Genomic DNA, 15,122 nt, shown 5'->3' on the forward strand with positions numbered 1-15,122 from the left:
CGCTGTGCGCGGGGAGCGTGAGCCGGTGTGTGTGCGTGTGCGCGCTGAGCGTGTGCGGGGAGCGGGCGCCGGCGCCCTGCAGGGTACTCGCTCTTCTGCGAGGCGCAGCTCGCGCAGTGGGCAGGGCGTTGAGGGTTCCTGGTGGTCTCTGTCCTCGTGGGGGCTTGGCTGTGAGCGCCTCTCTAAACAGAGACCTGCTAGGTCTGTAAATCAGTGCCACGTGGTGTGGCTGCCTGGGCAAAGATGAGTCCCAGCGGGAGCTGCCTGCGGAAGGGGGTGTGGGCTGGACGGTGCACAGTGGACGCTGCTGGGCAGGTCATCCTCTTGCATGAGGCGCAGGGGTCCACTCTTGGTGCTGACCGTGCCGCCGTTCCCGGCCTCCCTGTCTCTCCGTCGGGGCCTGGGAGTGGCGGTGCCGGCTCGTAGCGTGGCCACCCCGCCGTCCCCACCCTCGTCTGCTGGAAGCACACGCACCACTTGCCAGACCTTCTGTTGGACTGGACGTCAGAGCTGTTTGTCTGGTTTTCCCTTCGGGCACCCTGACGCAGGACGCGGCGCGAGGCTGTCCAGAAATCTCGTGTGCTTTTGCCTTTAAATCCGTCTACCTTTCTACTTACTGAAAACGGGCCTGAGTTTAAGTCAAGTCTGATGGTTCTTCGGAAGCAGCACGCAGACCAGCCAGATGGTGTCCTGAGGGCCCTGGCGTGACGGCTGGGAGCGCTGGCCTGGGCACACTTGCTCAAAGCCCGCTGGTGCTCTGCAGGAGCCCCCTGCGTTGTGGTCCGTTTGGACTCTCAGGAGTGTCTAGAATCTTCTGACGGTGTTTTGTGCGCCACCGTTCTCTGTGTTTACGCGTCTCTTTGAGGGCCGGCACTCCGAGTTGGTGCTCGCTGAGCGGAAGTCCCACCGGGCAGGGCACGTCAGGGACCAGGAGGGAGGCCGTCAGAGCAGATGTGCTCGCGCCTGGCGCTGTGCTCAGCACCAGCAGACAGGCCTCGTCCGTGCTGACTTTTTTAGGATTCCAGCAAATTTGGAGGTCTGGTTGGTGTCCCTGTGCCAGGAAGGTTAGAAGCAGCTGCTTAGCAAAAAGGTAGAGACACAGGCCCACTGGCCAGGCCAGACAGAAGACTTTCCAAAGCCACCAGAACACCCCTAAAGGCCCATGAGTCGGCGGAGCTGCCGTGGGCCGGGCCCTGAGGGCATGAGCAGGCTTGGGCCCCAGGCAGGTCACGAGGGGAATGTGGACGCCCACGTAGGGACGCACGCGGTTGAGCCTGCCACTGCGTCCAGGCGGCCACGTGCCCTACCACCTCTAGCGTCTCAAGGACGCCAGGCCTGTCCACGCGGGTACGACTTGAAGTCCAGTCTCCTCTGTAAGATACGCGCACTTTCCCCATCATTTTACCATGGGGACTCTCAGACCCCCGGCAGGGTCGAAGGACCACACAGTGGACACCCCAGCCTCGCACTTCCCGGCACAGCCCTCTGCTGTTCCCCACAGGCCCTTCAGCTGGCAGGTCATTAACGGACTAGATTCCGGTATTTGCTACATTGCTCGTTTCCCTTTTGTGGGAAAATTGGCATAAAACAAAATACACAAGTATCAATGGTGCCATTTGGGGAGTTTTGCCATATGTGTGCATCTCTGCAACCAGACCTCCCAGCAGGATCTGGGCGACACCAGCCTGCGGCCCTTCTGGTCAGGCCGCCCCCTGCCCCCGAGGCACCCACTGTCCGAGGATTCCCATCGGTTAGTCTGGCTTGTTCTGAGCGTCCGGTAAAGGGAAGCCCTGGTCTGTAAGATTTGTGTCACTAGGCAAGCTTTTGGACCCATCCATGTGGTGTGTGCCACGAAATGGTCGCTCCATTGTAGGAACGTGTGACCGGCCACGGGTTCTGCCGTCAGTGGACATCTGGGCTCTTCGTGCCTTTGGCTGTTGGTGTGAGGCTCGTGCGTGGATGCGGGCTTTCGTGTCCGTGGGTAAATACCTTGGTGCGGAGTAGCTGGTCACAGGCAGGTGTGTGGTCAGGGTTACAGGAAGCTGTGGCCTTTCTCCAAAGCGGTTGTTCCGTGGTACCCCGCCGGCAGGTGCGTGGGTTGGGGCGGCCCCCATCCTTGCCAGCATTTGGTGCCGTTGGGGGGCACTTTGTCAGCATTTCTCGGATAACTAACGAGGGTGGGTTCTTGTCATGTGCTCATGAACGCTATGCTTCTCCTCTTGAAGTGTCTGTTCAAAACTTCTACCCGTTACTTGGCTTTTATTTTATCTTTTGAACAGACTTCATCTCTCGGAGCAGTTGTAGGTTAAAGGCAGAACGGTGCGGACTTCCCCATCGCCCCCCAGCGCGCACACAGGGTTTCCCAGTCCACGCCTGCACAGCTGTGCTGGGTGTCCCCGTCGGTGGGGGCCCCGTGTTGCCATGATGGCGGCTCACCGGGCACCTGCCCGTCCTGTGCCCTCGGTGCCCGTGGCTGTGACATCATATGGAGGCTAACTGCCCTGAAAGTCCCCTGTGCTCCCCTGTTCGTCCCTGGGCCCCGCCCCCACCCCAGCAGCCACTGACCCGTTTACGTCTCTGGAGCTTTGCCTCCGGGCCTGGGCTCATGCGTCTGTCTCGACACCACGGGTTTCCGCTCGCTCCCTTAGGACGGCTCCTTCTGCTCCCTGCTCTTCTTTCCGCACCTGGTCCCGCCAGCGGGTCAGTCTGCACCTGCACCTTCTGTCGTCTTGTGGCGACCCTCCCGCCCGAGCGCGTGCCTTCAGGGACCGAGAAACAGGGAGCCTTTTATTCAGGACCTTAGAGGTCGTGGTGGGGTGTCTGGGACCTCACAGACCTGTGGCATCGGGGACTTCTTTCTTCTGTGTTTGGGCCAGGGTCTCGCCCCCGACCCCGGGTCTGGTCTGACTCCGTTACCGTCTCAAAGCCACGGCAGACCCGTGAGCAACGTGACGTCTCGCTGCGCCCGACCAGGTGCCTCACTCGGCGTGTGAGTGTGCGTGTCCCGCTGGGTGCCAGATCACGGAGGACTTAATCTGGTTACTCCTTAATCACCTGCCGAAGGGTGAGGACGGGTCCCAGAGTCCCCGTGGCTGGCCCCTCCAGCACCGGCACCGTGAAGGTGCCCGCCGGCCACCAAAGGTGGCCCACTATGCGTGTCTGTCCCCCAGGAGCCACGCGCCATGGGGCAGACGCCACACGCCGTGCCTGGCGGGCTCTCAGTGGCTGCTCGAGGGATGGCGTGAGCGTCCCATGCTTCTGGGCGTGCCCCACGGGCGGGGGGCTGCTCTGTGAAGGCCACGCGTACTCTGAGGGCTACGCCACTGGCCCTGGGAGTGGTCCACAGGTTCCAGTCAGCATGATGCCTCACTCCTCCTGGGGGATCCATGCCAAGCTCGGATTCACACCAGGGTCCTGTGCCATGTATTCCGTCTGCGCCTCAGGGAAGGGGTTGGGCAGCCGGAGCCCGTGGGCTTGGGTGCAGACATTCCTTGACTCCTGCCACAGACATGCTCCTCGACCTCAGTGACCTGCTCCAGGTAGACTGGTTTCCTTCCTGAGCCCCGTTCCCAAGGGAGGCTGGGACTGGGGCTTGTGCTACCCAGGCTGGAGGCTGGTCCACAGAACAGAGGACAGACCGGGGTGTGGTCTGTTTCAAAACCGGTGGCGGGGGGGCTGTAAACACAGGGTCACTGCGCTGCCCTGGGGGCTGGGTGGCCCCGGCCTCAGAGCCAGTGGAAAGACCCAGCTGAAATTGGTCTGAGGGGAGATGCTTTGAGAGAAAAACAAAGGGACTCACATGCATGCATCTTCAACAGTATAAAAAGCCACATTATAGTCTATTTGGGGACCCTGTCTGGGTACCAGGAAAGCATTTTCTGTTGCATCTCTTGTTTGCAAACTACTGAAGGTGATGGAAAAAGACCCAGCAGGAAGGACACCTGTGTGGATGGGACACTTACAGGGTGGGGCCGTCGAGGTTCTGCATGTGTCCTGTCCCTGGGGACGGGACCGGGGCAGGCGGAGGGATCGCTCCACGGGGGACTCGGAAAGAGCAGGGGGTCACAGAGAACAGAAGTGACCACAGTATGAAGGGTGCGTGCGGGACTCACAAAGATCCCACGCCTTTGAGGAAAGCTTGCACAGGGCCCCCCGCGCTGACACAGCTCGACTTCCGCGTAAGCCACATGCTGCCTGTGTGTCTGCCCTCCCAGCTGTCTTTATAAATGGCATCTCTCAGGAGCCCTGCTGAAACAGTCTGTGGCCACGCTAATAATAACCTGCTGGAATCATGGAAGCCCAGTGCTCCACGTGCGGTGTGCGGTCAGGGCGTGGCCTCACGGCCTGTCCCCTCCTGGGCCTTCCCAGCAAGGACACAGGGAGCTAGTGCAGGGCCGCCAAGGGCTGACACAGGCTCAGGGCTCAGCTCCTGCTGAGCACCCCTGGCAGGAACCGGGTCGGGGGTCCTGGCACCCCACGAAGCCGTGGCTGGCACAGGGCCACTCAGGGCCGTCTTCGTGCAGAGCCCGTCTGCCCGTTGGACAGGAGCGGGAAGGCTGGCCGGCCACCTCCACGGAGACGAGCCACAAACGCAGGGAGGGGTCTGCAGAGCCCCACATCACTGTTTCTCATGCCTGCCGATGAACGTCAGCGTCTCCGGCAGTAACCACATGCATTGTACAAGCATGGCCCTTAAACATTCGACCTTTCCAGAGAGCCCTTCTCTGTAGCACGCAGGTCTCCACGTGCCTGGGACAGGGTCAGGGAGGTGGGAGGTGGGGAGGGGGCGGGTGGGTCAGGGAGGTGCTGCAGTGCGGGGGAGGGGGCAGCACACTGCGGGGCAGGTGAGTTCCACTCTGGTCCAAACGGGCATGAAGTCGGGAGAGTGAAGACGCAGGAGCGTGGGGTGTTCCTAGAAGATGCACGCTTCCACACGCACACACAGTAACACGCTCACACACTGTGAGTGCACTCTGGTGGGCAGGCCAGGGGCAGAATCCCTTCAGAAGGCAAGCTCTGTGAGCCACCGGCCCCATGAGGGGGGCTTCCTGGAGGAGGAGGCCTGGGTGTGGAGTGCAGGCCCCCCGCACCACACCCTCCATCTCCTCCAAGCGGACTTTGTACCATTCTTTAGCCCTCCCTGAGGGCCGCAGACGCCCACCTGTGCTGCCTGAGAGCCCCCGATGGCCGCTCTTGATGCTTCTTCGCAGTCTTTTCTGGTGGCTTCTTTGGGCGTGAGGCTAAGGGGCCCTCATCCAGGACCTCAGGCCAGGCTGATAAGGCAAAGGGACTCTACAGGGAGACCAGAGGCAGGGGGCCAGGGCCAGGACACTGAGGCCTGCAAGTCCCAGGGGCAGGGCAGGCCTCTCCAGCTCAGGCGGAAGGGGCTAAGCCTGGGCTTCTCCCAAATCTGCACCTTATCCAAGCAGAACAGCTTCTGCCACGCCTGTCATCAAACACAGCTCAGAATCCCCTCCCCACAGCCCTCCTACCCCCCCAGGCCTTGGTCAGCACAGGACCAGCTCTTAGGACAACCCCAGGCTCAGCCGCACTGGAGGTCTGCACCCTAGAGTCCTTGACCCTGTGTTCGGTTGCAAGCAGCCTGGTTAGGCGGTGGACTCCACAGCCAATTTGGACTTGATGGGGGTGGGGGGAGGGGTCACCGAGGCCTGCAGAGACCCACGGCCATGACGGAGCTGGTCCACAGGGACACAGACAAGGATCCCAGCAAGGGAGCATGCAGGGGTGCAGAGCACTCTGAACGACACACAGTGAGCTCTGGGCTCTACGTCAGCATTCTCTCTCGTAGCAGATCCAGTCGTTGCTGAGACAGTGCAGGGTCTGAAAAAGCTGCCTGGGATTGGGAAGCAGGGTGGGCCCGGGGTGGCGGGGGGCTGTCAGAGACTGAACGGTGAAATGCATGTCGTAAGGAACAAAAGCAAACGTTTCCCAAATCCCAGTGCTGTCCTCAGCTGTGGCTTCTTCCTCACAGGTGAACGTGTACGTGCTGGGGAAGACGTTCCTTCTTCTGGCAAGAGAACTGTGCATCAACGCGCCGGCGATCGGTACGTCGGGTGGGAGGGAGTCCTGTGCAGGGACAGGGGCTCCACCGGGTCGGAAGAAACGTCCGAGAAGCAGCTGGGAGCCCGACAGTTTGGGGATTACTTCTGGTTTAGAACCAGAGCGCCCATGGTCAGTCCCCGGCAGGTGTGGAGGAGGGTACAGAGGGAAACGGGACCCATCTGTCCACCTCTTGAGGAATACACCTGGTGGCCGGTGCCCCGGGGAAGGCAGGACCTCTGCAGACGGAGAGGTGCTTTCCTAGCCCATTCTGCCTTCCCTGGAGCTTCACCGAGAGGATTGTTCTCACAGTCTGCTTGCGGGGGCTGCTCCCCGTTTTGCCCATCATTCTCTACAAGTGTATTTTGTTTCAAGGAGGCAGGGTGCAGGGCCAGGGAGGGCGGGCTAGGGGTGCAGTCCCAGATAACCCACAGGATGGTACCCTGGGGCTGGGAAGGCAGGGTCTGGCAGGGTGGGTCAGGAGAGGGGCACAGCTGCAGGGCTACACTAGGCTTGGGGGTTCCACTCCCAGCTAAGACCCTCCCCCAAGAGGCCACGTCCCTGTGCCGAGTGACATGGTCCCTCCCTCCGGGGTCAAGCTGAGGTTTTTCAGAAACAAAGCAACCAGCCACAAAGTGTGCAGCCTGGGAGAACAGAGGTAAGGGGCTCAGAGACCCTGCTTTACCCCGAAGCATGCCTGCACAGGGGCCATCTGGGGCCTGCAGAGAGCCCCACCTCACCCCGCCACCCTCAAATCGGAGTCCTCCAGTAGGGCTTTGTCTGAGAGGCTGGGATGCCTCAGGAAGCACGACACAAGCAGACACCTGGCCTTTTCCAGAGTGTTCTGGCCACAGACCCACGGTGGAAGCCGACAGACGGGGACAGACGGGCCTCCCTAGGAGGCAGTTTGTTTCTAACCAGGAAGCATGGCTTAGCACTGGAGGCTTTTTCGTGTGCTGGAAGGGACATGCCGTTCACAGACACGTGGGAAAGCGCGTGCCTCGGCTTCATGCTCCTTCACTCGTCTCTCTCTCGGTAGCTTGTTTCATTGAAATCTTGTTACGAAAATGCAGCTAGACGTGGACTGTTTTAGGTGCCTTTTCCCAATTCTGGATCTGAAGGGAAGGTTTTAGGTTAAGCGCAGTAGTGCTGAGAATTCTTGGGGGTGGGAGGGGCAGCAAGGCCCACAGAGCGGGTGGTGTGGGCACCGCAGGGTGGGGGCCTGCAGGAAGCCCGCCTTGTGCCCCCAGATCTGCCCAGCCGCCGGGACGCAGAAGCCCTGGCCCTCGCTGTGTAGGAAGAGCGTCGAGTTCCCAGCCCTGGGCTGCCGCTGACTATGAACGAGAGAGAGAGAGAGAGAGAAAGGAACGAAGCCTTTAATGCTGTTGGTAAGGCAGCCGGCAAGGGGGGGAAGGGGTCGCACAGTCTGCTGCGCGTCCCTTCCCGGCGGGGCCGGCTGCAGAGAAAGGCCTCCTGCTGGTGCGCGTCCTCGCGCGTCCGGGCCACCCCTCGGCAGTTCAGGCATAGAAGATGAGCTCGGGGATCTGCCCACCCTGGACCCCGGTCCCGTTGGTGCTGTCCGAGGAGCACTGGAACTGGAAGGTCACCTTCCCGCACTGTACTTCGGTCATGCCCTCCTGCCCAAAGTAGCTGAGCTCGCTGCCGTCCAGGACCGCGCTGGCCGTGTAGAAGCTGTCCTGTTCCACCTGCACGGGGTGTTCAAACCACACCGAGAAGGTGTTGCTGGAGCCGTCCGACACAAACTTGGTCAGGTTCTGAGCCAGGAGCACCCCCAGCCGCTTCAGTTCGATCTTGACGCTGTACTCGGCTGTCCCGGAGCTGGACCCGTACAGGCCCAGCCCCGCGATGAACACCCTCCTGTCCACAGCAAACTGGATGCTGTCACAGCGCCCACGGTACCGCCACTGGTTGCTGCGGTAGGCGGAAGACTGGAAGCGGTGGCACCGCTGTGGGGCCAGGCCCTTCCTCTTGGTCAGCGGGAAGCTGAGGAGCGGCTTGTTGGCCGCCGTGTACCACAGGAAGATGTCGTGGGTCTCCTCCAGGGTCAGGATGCCCGACTGGGCGGCGCCGTTGGCAAACTCCTCCAGGGTCATGGTGGGAATTCGGACCAGGTAGAGGGCAGGCCCCAAGACGTGCCTCTTGTTGCGCGGGGTGGCCGGCAAGCCCTGTCTCTTGCACTCTGCCTCGGCCCAGTGCAGGACGGCCTCGAAGACCACCGCCTCCTTGGCGTTGAGCGCCTCCCGCGTCACGATGATCTCCAGCGTCTGCCAGTCGATTTCGCAGAAGCCTTCAGACCGCAGGGCCATCTCGGCTTGTGCATCGATGACCTCCCAGCAGCGCTGGGTCAGCTCCGGCTCCTCAAACAGCCGGCTCTGGGACAGCAGGACGCAGGCGTTCTTGGCTTCCAGACTCGTCTCCAGGAAATTGACACAGGCTTTTGCCAGAGCGGGGACGATGTACTTCTTGGCAGCGTAGAGGGTGGCCAGCACCGTGTCGGCTTCCAGGTCGATCTCGTCGCTGTACATGTACCTGGGCAGGGTGGGGGCTGCGTCACAGGCTGCACGGGGCGCGCCAGGCAGCGGCACCCACCCCCTCCCCGCGCCCTCACGCAACGCACGTACTTTAACAAGATCAGAAAAGCTGCAGGCTCCACGTCGGGGATGTGGATTTCTGACTTGACTTCTGCCAGGTCGCCGTAAAACATGGCATAGAAGACGGAGCTCCCGACCGCCAAGACATACTGCGGAGACACAAGCTGCCCTGAGCCCTCCCTGCCCCCAGCGGATGCCAGGACGGGATGCCAGCACGCCACGCCCGCGGGGAGAGCACAGTCGCTGCTCGCGAGCTGGGCCGCGCGTCCGCTCACCTTGTGGGCAGGCACCCTGCGGGCTGCCCCCGGGGGCCCCACGACGAAGTGCACGTCGGCCATGAGCTCGTTGTTGAACATCAGCGCGTTCCTGCAAAGGGCAGAGGCATACGGCTCGGGGCTCGGGGCTCGGGCCGGGGTGGGGGCGCGCGGCGCGCGGCGCGGGCGCGGGTGCGGCCCGGGCTCACCTCTCGCGCAGGGTCGGGTGGAAGGACTGCCAGTTGGGGCTCTCCAAGTTGTTGTTGTCTGGCGCGGGCGGCGCGGGCGCGGGCGGCGGCGGGGCGGGAGGCGGCGCGCTGGGTGGGCCCTTCCTGCCGGCGGCGGCGGCGGCGGCGGCGGCGGCGGCGGAGTTGCTGTTGGCGATGTCCGTGGCGGTGGCGGCCGCGGCGCCGGCGGCCGGGTACAGCTCCGCGGCCATCTTCGCGGGCAGGGCGGCCTCCGCGCGCGCCGGCGGTGCGCCGTGCGCCCTCGCGCCGCGCCGGGGCCGGGGGGGCGGCTCTGCGAGCACCAGGAGCGCCGTGAGGCACTGCGCCACCCGGCCGTGCAGACAGGCCAGGGGCAGCAGCATGGGGGTCGCGGCGGGCGCTGCTGCCTCGGGCCGCCGCGCCCCGCCCCGCGCCACCCGCCGGCGCGCAGCCCGCAGCCCGCAGCCCGCAGCCCGCAGCCCGCAGCCCGCAGCGCGCGGCCGCAGGGGGCGCCGTCCGGCCCGCCCTCGGCCCTGCCGCCGCGACGCCCGCGCGTCACGCCGCGTCACGCCGGGCCCCGCCCCTTCCCCCGCGCGGACGACGTGCGCGCCCGCGGCCTGGGCGGCCCCGCCCCGCGGGCTGGCGCAGGCGCAGGCGCAGGCGGGAGCGCTGGGGAGCCCCCGCGCGCGGCGCCCGCCTGTGTGTCCGCGGACGCGCGCGCGTGTGTGTGTCGTTCACGAGCCCTCTCCGGAGGCGGGGTGCGCACGCGCTGCCGTCGCCTCGGGGAACCCTGACCCCACTCCCCGCTCCGGTCCGGTCCCCGCGCCGGCCGCCGGCGCTCCTGTAGTAACGTCCTTTCCGCGCCGCGGCACCTGCTCTGCTGCTCCCTGTTTGTTCTGCCCGCTTCGGGCGTCTTTCCCGTACCGTTTGCTGCGTTCCGGCTTACCGTCTGTGTTCAGGGGCTTTATCTGAGGGCGAGGGCGAGCACGAGCGGGCAGGGGGATCGGACCCCTAACCGAGGCGGCGCCCCAGGCGCCCCGGCCGCAGTGGGAGGCGAGCGGCCGCTGAGGCACAGCGCCCTGGAGGCTTCCCTCCCTGCGGCAGAGGCTTTGGAGAAGCACGGCCCCTCTTTGCCGGCACCGGGTAAACGGGCCGGTGGAGACGCCAACCCGTCCCTCGTCTTGTCCTTTGCCCTTCAGCGTGTGTTGAGTGGGACGGAGCTGTGCCAAGTCTCGCGCCGCTGTGGTTTTCAGGTGGCCGTTCCAGCGCCCCTGCGGCGCTCAGTTCCCACTGTGTCGGCGCGTCCACAGGCGTGTGGCGTCGTGGCCTCCTGTGGGGGGCTTGCCCTCTGGCGTGAAGCCCCTTCCCAGCCCCTCTCAGGGCCCCCTGCCCCGCGTCCTGCAGCCGTGTCACCACCCTGTCTCCCTCCTGGGTGGCGAGCCACGGCCCGTCTCACACTTCAGTGTCTTGTCAACAGCGTGTCCTGGGTTTTGCCTTTCGCTTCCCGTTGGTGAGAGGGTCTCGCCTAGGCTGCGTGACGTGTTGGGGTTTAGTGCCTTCCCTGTACGCGTCTGCCGTCCTCATCTGGTTGGAGTGTCCTCTCTCCCGCCACAGGCGGTCAGCTCTGAGCCTGGGCAGTCGGGGGCCACGGCGGCCCTCCGCCACGGGCTTTGTTCTGTTTGGTTGGGGTTTTGTTTGTGATGTGGTTGCCAAGAGGCGTGTTACGCGGAGAAAACAGAAATACTTCAGAAGTAATACTGTTAGGGTTTCGAACTGTTTTCGACAAAACGTGAACACCGGAGCTAGAGGTGAAAGCTTTGACACTGCTGAGTTCTTGAAATACAAACCTGCACGTCTAGAAGCTGCTGGGGACAGTTTGGAGACGGACGCGCCAGGAGACTGTGCCCGGCTGGCGAGCCGCGCCTCTCGGCCATGCTGCCCCTCCAGAGTTCCACCTGACGTCCAGCCTGCCCAGCACAGGACCCACCTTTCCAGAGACCGCAGCACCCAGGGCCTTGGGGAAAGGAGGACGAGTGGCAGCTGCTCGCCAGCTCAGCCCCCGCAGTCGGTGTGGGGGATGTCCCTCGGGTCCTCGCCGTCCTTGGGGACCCAGGCCGCTTCAGCGGTTGTTGCTGCCCATCTCCCGTGGTCCTTTACGTGAGCCAAGACGGGCAGAGGAAGGGGTGCTCGTAGCCCCACGTGGGGCTTCCAGGGGCCAGAGTTCAGTCACGTAGATGCCGGGAGGCCGGGAGAAGTGATCAGGCCGGGGCCCCGAGGGAGGGTGCTTGGTGCTGGTAGACAGCAGGGTCCTGCCTGTCACCATCTGCCAGCACACGCCTGCTTTCTGGCTGGCCTGTGGCCCCCTCAGGGCACCCCCTCTTCAAGCCTCAGCAAGGCTTTCCCAATGAGCCTGTCCACGGCAAGTCTCGCCCCTGATGTTCTGTCGGGGGCCCTGCACGGTTCCTTCCATGCACCTGCGGCAGCGCAGCAGGCCGCTGAATTCAGGAGGTCACCTGGCAGCTGGACTCTCCTGGACGCCCAGGCCAGGGGTCGTCCAGGGAGCAGGGCACGAGGGAGGGAGAGTGCATGCGTGCATGCACGGGCCCTTCCTGAGCCTTCCCTTGCTGAGGAACGTAGGATCATTTAAAGAGCTGCTTGCACACCTGTAGACGAAAGGGCAGAAGATACAGCTCATGTTTCATGAGAGTAAACTGGGCCAGCAAGTAGGTAAGAAACAGGCTCTGTCTCCGTCGTGATCCGCAGGACGCCCCACAAGGCGGCAGGGTATCGTGTGTGCGTGTGCACGAGCACGTGGGGTGACCCCGCGCGGCAGCTGTGTGAGGGATGTGGGCGAGCAGCCCCCAGCCGAGGGTCGGGGAAGCTGTGCAGTGGACGGACGGGGAGGGCACCCTGAGGGCGGGCATCGCGCTGTGTGGTCTTCGTGTGCCTCCCGGATCTGGAACACGCACGTTCCACGAGGCCTGCTGAGCGGGGGGCGGACGCATCCTGCGCGGCCCTGAGGTGCGTGTGTCCGCGGCAGATCCGTGCCTGTACATCCCGCGCTTTGCCCACCTGCTGGAGTTTGGGGAGAAGAACCACGAGGTGTCCATGACGGCCCTGAGGCTCTTGCAGAGGATGAAGAGGGACTGGATGCACACCGGCCGGCGCCCCTCAGGCCTCTGCGGAGCAGGTAGGACGGCCCCGGAGTCAGGCTGCCCAGGCCCCGCTGGCCGTGGGTGGGGTGGGCTGTCTCCAGAGGTAACCTGGCCCTCGAGGGCTCCCGTGCGGCCAGCCCTGCCCTGCCCCCGGTGCCGGGTTGTTACCACAGAGGGTACTTCTCGGTCCCCCGAAGGGTAGCTGTCCGGTCTCCCTCTGCATCCTCCAGCTCTGTCCCCAGTGCCTTGGGGTCTGACGTAGCCCTTGGGCCTGGAGTCCTACCCAGCAGGCCCCTCCTCCTTTCTGGTGGCCCTTACCCCACACGACCGCCCCCCCGGGCTCCAGTGCTTCCTGGAACGCCAAAGGCCTGCGCTCCCACGCTCAGCTACCAGCAAGAGTCCTCTCCCAGTGCGCTGCCGACTCTGGGCCGCTCCTGGTCAGCCCGGCTGCGGCCACCACCCGGGGCCCATCGCTGTTCCCCCGACCTGGCCATGTCCCCAGCCTCCTTGCCTGTGTTGCCAGCTGGTTGCCTGTCTGAGTCGCCTCGGAGTCTGCCCCCTGACTTTGAGGGGTCACGCGAGGTTCTAGACGCGTCTTCCTTCCCTCTGCGTTGGACACAGCACGTTCTGTGATCCTCAGCCGTGGCGGACTTCTGGGTCTTGGGACCTCGCGTACACCGCATAACCGTTACCCCCCGTGAGGCCGGGCCTCGCCCCCCACAGGCCCCCGGGCAGGGCTCTCACTGCCCCGTCCCGAGGCTTGACTCCCCATCGTGCTCCTCTCCAGCACTTCTGGTTGCAGCCAGGATGCACGATTTCCGGAGGACCGTCAAAGAGGTCATCAGCGTGGTCAAGGTGTGCGAGTCCACGCTGCGCAAGAGGTGGGTGGCTCTCGGTGGTGGCTTCCTCTGTCTGCCGGTCAGACCCACGTCCACGGTGCTGCCACCTGCTGGTCTGGCCAGGACCCAGGGCAGCCCGGGTGCTAGAGGGGCCGCCCGCCTCCCTCCAGGGTCTTGGTCAGTCCTCCCGGCGCCATGCGTTGGGTAGGTTGGGGTGGACTGAGAGCCTCAGTGACTGGCCCCACCCCCGGGGAAGCCAGGCTCAAGCAGAGGCCGGCTGCCCGCGAGCGCCTGCCTGGGGTGCGGTGTTGGGGGTGGTGGGGCTCAGCTCCAGCGTCAGCTGCAGCGGGATAGTCGCGAGCCCGATCAGCGGCACGCCTGCCATTGCGGCGTTTTCACCTCGAATCTGCCACATCTGGGGGCGGTTTCTCAGCTGAGATCGTATCCTGGGGCACTGTCCAAAGCCAGAAAGAAAAGCGTTTTGCATATCTGACCGCTAATTCTCTTTAAAAATTTCCTGTTGAAAAAAAATCTTCTTTAATTTAAGCTTTTTGTAGGTCGCGTAAGACAGAGGTAGTTAATCTTTAGGTGGTGACCGCCTGGGGCTGCTGGCGTGGCCTCCTTCCGTCTGGGCCTTGTCTGAGTCCCCGGTGGGAGCGACAAGTGTGCGTAGCCTTTCCTCCCCGGGGCCCCGCCGTTGGCCACGGCGAGTAGGGCTCGTGGCCGAGTGTGGCCGGGCTGCCGGCGGCTCTCTCCAGGGGCCCTCTTGTTGCAGGCTGACGGAGTTTGAAGACACGCCCACGAGCCAGCTGACCGTGGACGAGTTCATGAAGATCGACCTGGAGGGGGAGTGTGACCCCCCTTCGTACACGGCAGGGCAGCGGAAGCTGCGCATGAAGCAGGTGGGCCCCACGCCGGCCTGGCCACGCCTGCCCATGCAGCACGCGGCGTCTCGCGGCGTCTTCCAGATGTCGTGTGTCACGCTCTTATTTGGAAAAGAGTGGCTTAGTTGCAAAGACCAGGCTGGGTCTGCATCCACACGGCGCGCAGGGAGAGGCGGACGGATAGGTGGGGTCGGGCTGAGCCCTGGGGGTGAGGAGGGCACCCCTGCCGCTGGCTGGGGGGTGGCACGCGGGGTGCCAGGTCCCTCGATGGCCCCATGCCTTCCCTGCAGCCGTCCCGGGTGCTCCAAGTACAGTTCCCGTGGGGCACCGGTGGGGTGCGTGTGTCTGGAGGGCTGGGGCCCCTGGGCACCGTGAAGCACGCCGCTTCCCCACGCGGCCGCCTCGTCTCTTTGCCGAACGTTCTCGTTGCCTTGTTTCAGCTTGAGCAAGTCCTGTCCAAGAAACTGGAGGACGTTGAAGGTAACCAGCTGCTCTTGCGGTGACGGGCGCCCCCGGGTCCCTAGAGCAGCGGGTCTCTGCTTACCGTGTGCCGTCCCTCACCTCAGGTGAGATATCCAGCTACCAGGATGCCATCGAGATCGAGTTAGAGAACAGCCGGCCGAAGGCGAAGGGGGCCCTCGCCAACCTGACTAGGGACGGTGAGTCCAGCCGCGTCCCCCACGGCCTCGAGGGGCCGGCCCCGCTCGTGTCACCCACGCCAGGCACTGCCCCGCCGGCTGACCTCCACCCCTGCCTGCTGCTGCCCATCCAGGGCCGTGGGCTTGTCCTTTACAGGGTCCCAGCCGCCTCCTGGCCCTGACGTGCTGCGTGCTGAGTATCCAGCCGCCCCCCCCCGCCCCCCGCCCCCCAGGTTCTAGCCCTCGTGGGGGGAGCCGCTCCTCAGCACCCAGATCTTCCTTCTGGACTGTTCTGCCGCCGCCCACTCTGTGCCCTCCTCGGCTGCCGCGGGGCTACCTCCTCCCCATCGTGGCTGCCACGCATCTGTTTCCAGCCTGGGGCATCGCAGAGCTGCTGTGCGCGTTCTGCGTGGATCTTTTTCTGCACCCATGCTCCTCTCTCTCCTGGACGCTCCCACGTCGCCTTCCTTCCCA

At 64.3% G+C, this 15,122-nt stretch overlaps 2 protein-coding genes across 6 annotated transcripts in view; one reads left to right on the top strand and one right to left on the bottom strand.

Moving 5' to 3' along the window:
* Positions 1-3,271: 3,271 nt before the first annotated feature.
* BRF1 (BRF1 general transcription factor IIIB subunit) overlaps positions 3,272-15,122 on the top strand; it is a 21,935-nt gene continuing 10,084 nt past the window's right edge. Inside the window, exons 1-7 of one of the 5 annotated variants that reach the window (XR_014148251.1) lie at positions 3,272-3,539; positions 5,993-6,065; positions 12,173-12,322; positions 13,075-13,168; positions 13,902-14,028; positions 14,451-14,490; positions 14,577-14,669. Coding sequence is in view for 4 of the 5 variants with exons in the window: in XM_081829793.1 (XP_081685919.1) it covers positions 3,387-3,539; positions 5,993-6,065; positions 12,173-12,322; positions 13,075-13,168; positions 13,902-14,028; positions 14,451-14,490; positions 14,577-14,669 (730 nt within the window). In the remaining variant the exon portion in view is untranslated. The other 4 variants (XM_081829793.1, XM_031033591.2, XM_081829795.1 and 1 more) reach the window with 4 other exon arrangements.
* Positions 7,421-9,545, bottom strand: BTBD6 (BTB domain containing 6). Its single transcript, XM_081829796.1, has 4 exons — positions 9,136-9,545; positions 8,948-9,038; positions 8,703-8,821; positions 7,421-8,610 (listed from the first exon to the last, which is right to left on the bottom strand). Exons 1-4 carry the CDS (start codon positions 9,513-9,515, stop codon positions 7,578-7,580), a joined length of 1,623 nt encoding a protein of 540 aa, XP_081685922.1. The 5' UTR covers positions 9,516-9,545; the 3' UTR covers positions 7,421-7,577.

Source organism: Leptonychotes weddellii, chromosome 9, assembly GCF_054177405.1.
Source record: "Leptonychotes weddellii isolate Sample4059 chromosome 9, ASM5417740v2, whole genome shotgun sequence".
In the NCBI taxonomy this organism is placed as follows: Eukaryota; Metazoa; Chordata; class Mammalia; order Carnivora; family Phocidae; genus Leptonychotes; species Leptonychotes weddellii.